The 11,301-nt window shown below is 52.4% G+C and overlaps 2 protein-coding genes across 2 annotated transcripts; one reads left to right on the top strand and one right to left on the bottom strand.

The window, feature by feature from the left end:
* Nucleotides 1-142: 142 nt before the first annotated feature.
* Nucleotides 143-1,053, bottom strand: RPS28 (ribosomal protein S28). The gene is made up of 4 exons (XM_003953343.5): nt 972-1,053; nt 838-885; nt 448-586; nt 143-267 (listed from the first exon to the last, which is right to left on the bottom strand). The coding sequence occupies exons 1-3, from the start codon at nt 1,008-1,010 to the stop codon at nt 464-466; spliced, it is 210 nt and encodes a 69-aa protein (XP_003953392.1). The 5' UTR covers nt 1,011-1,053; the 3' UTR covers nt 143-267; nt 448-463.
* A 117-nt stretch (nt 1,054-1,170) lies between these two features.
* Nucleotides 1,171-11,037, top strand: NDUFA7 (NADH:ubiquinone oxidoreductase subunit A7; the record flags this gene model as incomplete). The annotated part of the gene is given in 4 exon segments (NM_001079926.1): nt 1,171-1,233; nt 1,635-1,684; nt 5,884-6,033; nt 10,947-11,037. Coding segments are annotated over 4 exon segments (354 nt in total), but the record flags the coding sequence as incomplete, so codon positions are not given.
* Between the last annotated feature and the right edge of the window lie 264 nt (nt 11,038-11,301).

The raw sequence follows: 11,301 nt of genomic DNA, 5'->3' as shown, positions 1-11,301 counted from the left end.
CCCCCCGCCTCAAAAAGGAAAAGCTTCGTTTGGCAAGACCGCACGGCCAGGATTTCCAGAGTGCGGAGGATCGGTGACCGCCTGGGAGCCACTCAAGAAACCTGGAGAAACCCTAGTCGCATAACCCAGACAAGAACCTGAGTTAACTTGAAACACAAACGCTTTATTTAAAGGAGCATCTCAATTCCGTGTGGCGGACAAAAAAAAGGAGCAGATTGTGACAGACCATTCCCATCGGCCAAGTGGTCGAACCCGACATCCAAGACCCTGTAAACAGACCCAAACATGAGATGTTGACAGGCCCCGCAGCAATTGGCAAACTCCCGCCTCCCTCTTGTCAGTCTCTGTATGTAGACTCTGCCTCCCAAACCCTCTCACCCTGGGCTTAACGAAGCCTCCCTACCACCAACCAAAGGTCTATCAAAGGGGTGTCCTCTTTGCACCCACCAGCGAGCAGCCAAGCTCAGCGTAACCTCCGGGCTTCTCGCTCTGACTCCAAAAGGGTGAGCACGTCGCCCTCGCGCACGGGGCCTTTTACATTGCGGATGATGGATCGGCTCGTGTCGTCCATGAATTCCACGCGCACCTACGGGTCCCCACCGGAGAGTGGAGGAAGAAGTTAGGGCGGGCCGCGGAAAGGCACCGCGGAGTGGGAAGCAGATATGAATTCAGAGAACGTGTCGGGGCCAGAACACAGATCGTTAAAGGGAACCATCAGAACCCTGTGATGAAATGAGAATCGGCTCCCGGATTCCGGCTGGCAGGGGTTAGGGCAGGGTAGAGGTCACATCAGGGTTTAGGTCCCCGGCAGTCGGCCAAATGCCCCCACCCGATTACCTGCGTGCACTGTCCCTGAGAACCGGTCCTGCCCAGGACCTTGGTGACCTGGAGGAAAGAAGCTGGGTTCAGACCCGGCCCGTTTGGCTCCTCTAATCCCTCCCCCTGCCCCCAAATTCGGGCCCCCACCTCACCCTGGCCAGCTTGATAGGCTGCACACGGCTGGTGTCCATGATGGCGGCGCGGCGGCGGTCTGGCGGAGAGGAGTCACGTGCTTCGGGGAGAGCCTTTATAGGACGTTCTAGCACCGCCCACTCCCGTCTCGCGATACCACGCCGCGTCTTTCCCAGCAGCCCCAGCGGTGGAGACGTCACCGGCTGCGCCCTTCAGTATCGCGGACGGAAGATGGCGTCCGCCACCCGTCTCATCCAGCGGCTGCGGAACTGGGCGTCCGGGGTGCGCGGGGCGGACAGGGCTGCACCATGGGGGGCTTCGGGCTCCGTGTGTCCGGGACCCGCTCCTGCTCCTCACCTCCCTCCTAAGCCGGGACCCTTCGCTCTCCCCGAATCTCCCTGGGAACCCCCAGCTCGTGACCCCTTCAGCCCGGGACCCTCTCCTGGCCTGGGAACCACTCAGGCCTGGGATTTCCCCATTCCCCGACCTTCTTAGCCTTGGATCTGTGGGCCCGGACTCTGGCTTTGCTCTTCACCTGCAGGACCCACATCCGTTTCCCCGAGTGTTCATCCCCTGCCTTCCCTTAAAATGCGCATCCCCGGGCCATCCCTGGTCCCTTGCCCTCTCCTTTCCTCTCTCCTGGGGTGCCTTGCAGGCCGACCTCTCCTCTCCTCTTCCCACAGCATGACCTGCAGGGGAAGCTGCAGCTGCGCTACCAGGAGATCTCCAAGCGGTGAGCAGGCCCCGCTCGCTGCCCAGCCTCTGGCTCTGTCCTTTCTCCACCAAAAACGAAATCTGTGTTCCTTTAGACCCCTGAAACGCAGGGCTGACATCCTGCCACCAGTCCCCTGCCAGGCTGTGGAGGCAGAGGTTTGCCTTTAACCTTGCTGAACTCCGGAGGACAGCCCTCCTGAAACAGCGAGGCCGGGCGTGCATTCTGACTGGCAATCAGGCTAGATTTGCAGTGCTCAGCGTGGCCATGTTAGTCAGTGTTATTCCCAAGCTACAGATGAAAAAAGAGGTCCAGAGAGGCGAAATCATTTGCCTCAAGTCACTCAGAAGCTAAAAAGTGGCAGCGGGGACTTGAACCCAGAAGTGTCCTGATTTCAGACTCATTTATATTAAAATATTAGTTGATATTTACAAGCCCCTGTCATGTATGACCTCAGCCTTGGGTTTAACTTTGTGAACCAGGAAAGTTCTTATCCACATTCTTTCATGGACGCCACATTCTAGGGAGAAGCATAGTAGGGAAACAAACACAGCAGGTAGTATTGTTCTGGAATGCTTTGAAGACAAAACAAAATAAGTGGAAGCTGGAGGGTGGCTACGTAAAGTCAGATGATTGGGAAAGATCTTTCTTTGGAAATTGACAGTTGAGACCCCTGAATGATGGGAAGGACCCATTCAAAGAATAATTATTGAAAAAACATTCTGACCGGGCGCGGTGGCTCACGCTTGTGATCCCAGCACTTGGGGAGGCCGAGGCAGGCAGATCACGAGGTCAGGAGTTTGAGACCAGCCTGGCCAACACAGTGAAACACAGTAAAACCCCCTCTCTACTAGAAATACAAAAATTAGCCGGGCGTGGTGGCGCGCGCGGGTAGTCCCAGCTACTCGGGAGGTTGAGGCAGGAGAATCGCTTGAACACAGGAGGTGGATATTGCAGTGAGCTGAGATCGCACCACTGCACTCCAGCCTGGGTGACAGAACAACACTCTGTCTCAAAAAAATAAAAAAAAAGAGAAAAAACATTCTGAGCAGAGGGAATAGGAAGGGCTAAGAGTGTCAGGCTGGACAGAGCCTGAGTGGAAGGAGGCCAGTATGGATGGAACCCATTGAGGGAAAGGGATAATGGTATAATCTGTGAAGTCAAAGGGTAGGCAGAGGTAAGGCAGTCATTGAGGATTATAATGAAAGGAAGAAAAATAGCATTAAAATAATGAAATTTATGTAAATGCCTATATGTTGTGACTAATTCCAAATATTAGAAGTATCAAACTTTGTTTTCAACTTTTTTTTTTTTTTTTGAGACGGAGTTTTGCTCTTATTGCCCAGGCTGGAGTGCAATGGTAAAATCTCAGCTCACTGCAATCTCCATCTCCCGGGTTCAAGCGATTCTCCTGCCTCAGCCTCCCAAGTAGCTGGGATTACAGGCATGTGCCACCACGCCTGACTAATTTTTTGTATTTTTAGTAGAAACGGGGTTTCACCATGTTGGCCAGTCTGGTCTCGAACTCCTGACCTCATAATCCGCCCGCCTCGGCCTCCCAAAGTGCTGGGATTACAGGTGTGAGCCACTGCACCCGGCTTGTTTTCAACTTTAAGGTTAAGTTCTGGGGTACATTTGCAGTTTTGTTACAAAGGTAAACGTGCCATGGTAGTTTGCTGCAAAGATCAAAGATCAACCTATCACTTAGGTATTAAGCCCAGCATCCATTAGCTATTCTTCCTGATGCTCTCTCCCCACCACCCCCCGACCCCCCCAGTTGGCTTTCTATCAGGGTAGTTGTGGGCCAGTTGAGGAAATGGCTTTGTGAAAGTTTTGACTTTTTTAGGATGACGGCACCCTCTAGTGATTCATCTGGATGTTTTATTGGTCTTTTTTTTTTTTTTTTTTTTGAGACAGAGTCTCATTCTGTCGCCAAGCTGGAGTGCAGTGGCGGATCTCAGATCACTGCAATCTCCGCCTCCCGGGTTCAAGTGATTCTCCTGCCTCAGCCTCCCGAGTAGCTGGGGCTACAGGCGTGCGCCACCACACCCAGCTAATTTTTGTATTTTTAGTAGTGACGAGGTTTCACCATGTTTGCCAGGATGGTCTGATCTCTTGACCTCGTGATCTGCCCACCTCGGCCTCCCAAAGTGCTGGGATTACAGGCGTGAGCCACCGCGCCTGGCCTTTTTTTTTTTTTTTTTTGTAAGACTGGGTTTCTGTGACCCAGGCTGGAGTGCAGTGGCACAATCATAGCTCACTGCAGCCTTGAACTTCCAGGCCTAAGTGATCTTCCTGGTCCAGCCTACCAAGTAGCTGGGATTACAGGCACATGTTACCGTGCCTGGCTAATTTTTAAATTTTTGTATAGAGACAAGGTCTTACCATGTTGCCCAAGCTGGTCTTAAACTCCTGACCTCTGACTGGGCATGGTGGCTCATGCCTGTAATCCCAGCACTTTGGGAGGCCGAGGCAGGTGGATCACAAGGTCAGAAGTTTGAGACCAGCCTGGCCAACATAGTGAAAACCCATCTCTACTAAAAATACAAAAATTAGCCAGCATGATGGCGCACGCCTGTATTCCCAGCTACCTGGGAGGCTGAGGCAGGAAAATCGCTTGAACCTGGGAGGCGGAGGTTGCAGTGAGCCGAGATCGCACCACAGCACTCTAGCCTGGGCGACAGAGCGAGACTCCATCTCAAAAAAAAAAACAAAAAAAAAAACACTCCTGGCCTCAAGCAATCCTTCCACCTTGGCCTCCCAAGGTATGAGCCACCACATCCAGCCTCCTTAAGCAAAGTCTTTCACATAATATATTGCTTTTAATATTAAACATTTTTTACTTTATGTTTCTTATTTTTAAAAAATACAGTGACTAACACTTGTTTTAAGAAAAAGGCCAGGAGTGGTGGCTCACGCCTGTAATCCCAGCACTTTGGGAGGCCAAGGTGAGAGGATAACTTAAGGCCAGGAATTCGACATCAACCTGGGCAACATAGCAAGACCCCCGACTCCACAAAAACAATAGAAAAATTGTTTTTAGCAAGATGTGGTAGTGTGCGCCTGTAGTTCCAGCTACTTGAGAGGCTGAGGCGGGAGCATTGTTTGAGCCCAGGAGGTTGAGGCTGCAGTGAGCTATGATCATACCTCAAGCGATCATATGATTGCATATATCATCCAGGCTGCAGTGCATATGATCACTGCCTCAGAAAAAAATTAAATTCCGGGAAACAGTTCCCAGACAAAAAAGTGACTTAGAAACATGGCTAAGTGGAAACAGATCAACTTACGGTTTTTGCCATCTTCTCTGCTCCCTCTCTGTGGAAAGCCCGTCTTTTGTTTTGAGCTTTTTTTTTTTTTGAGGAGTCTCGCTCTGTCGCCCAGGCTGGAGTGTAGTGGTATGATCTCAGCTCACTGCAACCTCTGCCTCCCACCACCATGCTTGGCCAATTTTTGTATTTTAGTAGAGATGGGGTTTGCAGTGTTGGCCAGGCTGGTTTCGAATACCTGACTTCAAGTGATCCACCCACCTTGGCCTCCCAAAGTGCTGGGATTGCAGGCATGAGCCACCCTGCCCATCCTTGTTTTGAGCATTTCTTTTAAGGCCTCAGGCTTCCAGGTAAATCCAGCCCAGGGTTTAGTTCAAGCCAAGACCGAGCTCTGTTCACCCCTCTCTGGGCTCCAGAGAGGAGTTGCCTGTCCACATGGTGGCAGGAAATGCAGAGATCTTGACAGGCTCCAAGGCTAAGGTGTTCTTGAATAATGGGCCTTGATCCTAGCAGGGTTCTCCAGAGACTTCCTGAGATAACAGGAAACGCAGGGCGTCCAGAGCCTGGCCTTAGGGGAAAAAGCCACTCAGAGTGGACAAAGTCAGGTGAGGCTGGCTGCCAAGCTCAGCCGTGGGGTGGGGGGCATGGGGACATGTCCCGGGCCTTGGGAGCCTCAGAAAGGGTCCTTTGTACCCTCCACATTCGGGACAGGTGGGGTCCCTGGGGGTGGCATCTTCACATCCAGAGCAGGGTCCACCATCTGCTTCTGGCCCCAGGACCCCTCCCCAGGCATATGTCCCTGCCAGTGTACCAAGGGACACCCCCAGCCTGTGGCTTATCCCAGTGGCTGGCTGTAGATCCCACATTTTGTGACTGAGGTGACAGGGGCCCACAGCGGGGCCATGACAGTGACTGTCTCTTTGCTTCAGTGCTCATCTTTTTTCCCCTCAGAACTCAGCCTCCTCCCAAGCTCCCTGTGGGTCCTAGCCACAAGCTCTCCAACAATTACTATTGCACTCGTGATGGCCGCCGGGAATCTGTGCCCCCTTCCATCATCATGTCGTCGCAGAAGGCGCTGGTGTCAGGCAAGCCAGCAGAGAGGTGAGGATCTCCAGCGCTGCTCACCACAGCCCCCATGCCCCCTCCTGCAACCCACTCTGTCTCCCAACTTGTGGAAAGGGTGCTTGTCAAGATCCTACTTAGTAAGCATCAGTTGCGTCAGGAACTGTGCTGCTGGGAGCTTTTTGTCCGAGAGCTCATTTACTCGTTTTTAGAGACAAGAGTCTTGCTCTGTTGCCCAGGATGAAGTGCAATGGCGCGATCATCACTCACTGCAGCCTTGAACGCCTAGGCTGAAGTGATCCTCCCCTCCTTCCTTGGCCTCCCCAGTAATTGGTGTTACAGATTAGTGCCACCATGCTGGGTCAATTTTTTTTTTTTTTTTTTTTTTGAGACGGAGTCTCACTCTGTCACCCAGGCTGGAGTGCAGTGGTGTGATCTCGGCTCACTGCAATCTCCACCTCCCGGGTTCAAGCGATTCTCTGCCTCAGCCTCTCAAGTAGCTGGGGTTACAAGTGCCCACCACTACACCCGGCTAATTTTTGTATTTTCAGTAGAGGCAGGGTTTCACCATCTTGGCCAGGCTGGTCTTGAACTGACCTTGTGATCCACCTGACTTGGCCTCCCAAAGTGCTAGGATTACAGGCGTGACCCACCGTGCCTGGCCTGTTTTGTTTTTGTTTTTGTTTTGAGACGGAGTCTCCCTGCATCGCCCAGGCTGAAGGGGTGGGTTGCCCCTCCACACCTGTGGGTGTTCCTCATTAGGTGGAATGAGAGACTTGGAAAAGAAAGAGACACAGACAAAGTATAGAGAAAGAAATCGGGTGACCAGGGGACCAGCGCTCAGCATACGGAGGATCCACCCGGCCTCTTGAGTTCCCTTAGTATTTATTCATCATTATTGGGTGTGATGTGTGAGAGGGGGATGTGGCAGGATCAGAGGATAATAGTGGAGAGAAGGTCAGCAGGTAAACACGTGAACAAAAGTCTCTGCATCATAAACAATGTAAAGAATTAAGTGCTGTGCTTTAGATACATATACACGTAAACATCTCAATGCCTTAAGGAGCAGTATTGCTGCCCGCATGTCCCACCTTCAGGCCTAAGGCGGTTTTCCCCTATCTCAGTAGATGGAATATACAATCGGGTTTTACACCGAGACATTCCATTGCCCAGGGACAGGCAGGAGACAGATGCCTTCCTCTTGTCTCAACTGCAACGGGGCATTCCTTCCTCTTTTACTAATCCTCCTCATCACAGACCCTTTACGGGTGTCGGGCTGGGGGACGGTCAGGTCTTTCCTTTCCCACGAGGCCACATCTCAGGCTATCACATGGGGAGAAACCTTGGACAATGCCTGGCTTTCCTAGGCAGGGAACCCTGCGGCCTTCTGCGGTGTTTTGTGTCCCTGGGTACTTGAGATTAGGGAGTGGTGACGACTCTTTGGTGACGACTCTTAAGGAGCATGCTGCCTTCCAGCTTCTGTTTAACAAAGCACATCCTGCACCGCCCTTAATCCATTTAACTCTGAGTTGACACAGCACATGTCTCAGGGAGCACAGGGTTGGGGGTAAGATTACAGATTAAAATGGAGTCTCTTATGTCTACTTTCTATACAGACACATTAACAATCTGATTTCTCTTTCTTATCCCCACACCAGGCTGGAGTGCAGTGGTGTGATCTCGGCTCACTGCAAGCTCTGCCTCCCAGGGGTTCACGCCATTCTCCTGCCTCAGCCTGCCTAGTAGCTAGGACTACAAGTGCCCACCACTACACCTGGCTAAGTTTTTGTATTTTTAGTAGAGATGGGGTTTCACCGTGTTAGCCAGGATGGTCTTGATCTCCTGACCTCGTGATCTGCCCACGTTGGCCTCCCAAAGTGCTGGGATTACAGGCGTGAGCCACCATGCCCGGCCTCCATGCTGGGTTAATTTTTAAATGTTTTGTAGAGATGGGGTCTTGCTTTGTTGCCCAGGCCGTTCTCAAACTCCTGGGCTCAAGCGATCCTCCTGCCTTGGCCTCCCGAGTAGCTGGGACTACAAGTGAGAGTCACCATGCTCAGCAAGAGCTCATTTAGTCCAACCCAGGGGAGGGTAGAAGTTAGCGCCTCAGCCAGGACTCTGCATCCTACAAAACAGATGAAGTTCTGGGGTCCCTCCAAGGGTCCTGTGAAAAACTGAGACATTACTGTTGATATAATTATGAATTCTTATTTTATTTATTTATTTTGAGACAGTCTCACTCTTATTGCACAGGCTGGAGTGCAGTGGTGCGATTTCGGCTCACTGCAACCTCCACCTCCTAGGATCAAGCGATTCTCCTGCCTCAGCCTCCCAAGTAGCTGGGATTACAGGCGCATGCCACCATGCCAGGCTAATTTTGTATTTTTAGTAGAGATGGGGTTTCACCATGTTGGTCAGGCTGGTCTTGAACTCCTGACCTCATGTGATCCTCTGGCCTCGGCCTCCCAAAGTGCTGGAATTACAGGTGTGAGCCACTATGCCCAGCCATGTATTCTTCTCAGAGACAGAATTGTATAAACCTTGGGCTCCTCTCAAAAAGTAGTTTGGTCCCTGGTTTCAAGTGTCTTCTCTTAATTAAATGGGGACTCTAATAGTATCTACTTCAGAAAGCTGTTACGAGGGTTAGTCCTCATAATTAATATTTGTAAACTCTTGGAGCCTGGCACAGAGTCAGTGTCCTGCCTACCTCCTAATAACTCCACCAGTTAGATGGTGATGGCCCCTCTTGCAGAAGAGGAAATCGAGGCTCACAGAAGCCAAGTGACTGGCCTGGGCCGCACAGGCAGCAGTAAGCAGAAGCAGGATTTCAAACCAGTTTACCTGGACTCCTGTTGGGGTCTGGGCTCTACAGCCAGCTCACAGTGTGGGCAGTCCCTCAGCCTTCTTGAGCCTTGGTTTCTTCACATATAAAATAGGGATGCTAGACTTGCCAGTGTGCTGAGATCCGGGAGGTGATGAGGTCAGGCAGGGCCTGCTCTGTACTTAAAACTCTGTGAGGGCTGGGTGCGGTGGCTCACGCCTGTAATCCCAGCACTTTGGGAGGCCAAGGAGGGCGGATCACCAGGTCAGGAGATCGAGACCATTGTGGCTAACATGTTGAAACCCTGTCTGTACTAAAAATACAAAAAATTAGCCAGGTGTGGTGGCGGGCGCCTGTAGTCCCAGCTATTCGGGAGGCTGAGGCAGGAGAATGGTGTGAACCCAGGAGGCAGAGCTTGCAGCTCACTGAGATCGCGCCACTGCACTCCAGCCTGGGTGACAGAGTGAGACTCTGTCTCAAAAAAAAAAAAAAGAACTCTGTGAATAGGCCAGGTGCAGTGGTGTGTGCCTGTAATCCCAGTGACTCGGGAAGCTGAGGTGTGAGGATTGCTTGAGTTCTAGACTTGTTTGAGTAACACAGCGAGACCCCGTCTCTATTAGAAATTTTTTAGGCTGGGCATGGTAGCTCACGCCTGTAATCCCAGCACTTTGGGAGGCCGAGGTGAGCGGATCACTAGGGGTCAGGAGATCGACACCAGCCTGGCCAACAGGGCGAAACCCTGCCTCTACTGAAATACAAAAGTTAGGGGCGCTGTGGCTCTCGCCTGTAATCCCAGCACTTTGGGAGGCCGAGGCGGGTGGATCGCTTGAGCCCAGAAGTTCAAGACCAGCCTGAGCAGCATGGGGAAACCCCATCTCTACAAAAAATGCAAAAATTAGCCGGGTGTGGTGGTGTGCACCCGTAGGCCCAGCTACTTGAAGGGCTGAGGCAGAAGGATCTCTTGAACCTGGGAGGTCGAGGAAGCTTTACTGAGCTGAGATTGCGCCACGGCAGTCCAGCCTGGGTGACAAAGTGAGACCCTGTCTCATAAATAATAAACAAGAAAGAAAATACAAAAATTAGCCGGGAGTGATGGCGCACACCTATAATCCCAGTTACTTGGGAGGCTGAGGCAAGAGAATCACTCAAGCCTGGGAGGCCGAGGTTGCAGTGAACTGAGATTGTGCCACTGCACACCAGCCTGGGTGACAGAGCAAGAGTCTGTCTCAAAAAGAAGGAACTCAGTGGAGTGGTCCTTGTTGTCACCTTCTGATTCACTGGAGTCCAGCACCAGAGTGTGGCAAGATACCTTGTTCCCACACAGCCCCTTGCCATGCCCCCAGAGATGTGTGCATTTCCCAGGGAGGCCACTTCTGCCTTTTCCATTTCCTTGAGGCTCCTGGGAGGTCCTGTGCCTCCACCCCTGGGGCGCCTCCTCCATCACCCCACCCTCCTGCTTCCTTTCTTGCTTAGGCTGTGAGGTGTGTGAGCTCCACAGGCTCAGGTGGGTGGGGTGAGAGGGGACGGTGCTCGTCCTGGACTTGCCGGCACAGGGTCTCCTGGGGGCTCCCTCTTGGCCAGCTCTGGGCCAGAGATGCGTTTCGCAGTTGCCATTTGCACATGGATTCTCAGCCCCACCAGCCTGAGTCTTCCTGAGGGCGGTGCCCCATCTTCCTGGCTCTGCGCCCACACAGTAGCGCCTGCCATGCAGTTCTTGCCCAGTCCGAGGCAGGAATAGCTGGAGGCCATTGTCACCTGATCGCTTGGCCCTTTTGCCAGCATCCTGTTTTGAGGGGCAGCAGGAATGGGGGTGGGGGCCTTGTGTACGCTGGAGACCAAAAGTGGGAAGGGAGGAGCCCAGCTCTCCACAGTGGGTTCTGGGCCTGGGGGCCACAGCAGGGGGTTCATACAGGGCTCAGGGGAGAGAGGGGGCTTGCCAGCTCCCACCTGGCGTTGGCTGATCCTCTGAGGGGCTGCGTTGGAGGGGTTGGCCTTCTGGAACACCCTGCTGTCTGTCCTGCAGGTCCAGAAAGTCCCTGTGGGTGTGTTTGTCCTGGGGCAGGTGTGGGCTCCCTCAGATCTTTCCACACTGTTCTTTGGAAACCCTCACTGAAGTCTTTCCCTTCTCCAGCTCTGCTGTAGCAGCCACTGAGAAGAAGGCGGTGACTCCAGCTCCTCCCATAAAGAGGTGGGAGCTGTCCTCGGACCAGCCTTACCTGTGACACTGCACCCTCACGGCCACCCGACTACTTTGCCTCCTTGGATTTCCTCCAGGGAGAATGTGACCTAATTTATGACAAATACATAGAGCTCAGGTATCACTTCTAGTTTTACTTTAAAAAATAAAAAAATAGAGACAGAGTCTCACCATGTTTCCCAGGCTGATCTTGAACTCCTGGCCTCAAGCGATCCTCCTGCCTTGACCTCCCAAAGTGCTGGGATTACAGGCATGAGCCACCACACCTGGCCTGATTTTATTTTTATTT

Source organism: Pan troglodytes, chromosome 20 (genome assembly GCF_028858775.2).
Source record: "Pan troglodytes isolate AG18354 chromosome 20, NHGRI_mPanTro3-v2.0_pri, whole genome shotgun sequence".
In the NCBI taxonomy this organism is placed as follows: Eukaryota; Metazoa; Chordata; class Mammalia; order Primates; family Hominidae; genus Pan; species Pan troglodytes.
The sequence above is the reverse complement of the archived record's forward strand: the minus strand, read 5'-3'. Positions and strand labels throughout refer to the sequence as shown.

What these genes read in the sequence shown, in the direction of transcription:
- RPS28 (XM_003953343.5), bottom strand. Translation starts at nt 1,010, where the DNA reads ATGGACACCAGCCGTGTGCAGCCTATCAAGCTGGCCAGG. An exon ending in AGCCTATCAAGCTGGCCAGG is followed by an intron (nt 886 to 971) that starts GTGAGGTGGGGG and finishes TCTTTCCTCCAG; the next exon opens with GTCACCAAGGTCCTGGGCAG. An exon ending in CTCAGGGACAGTGCACGCAG is followed by an intron (nt 587 to 837) that starts GTAATCGGGTGG and finishes GGGGACCCGTAG; the next exon opens with GTGCGCGTGGAATTCATGGA.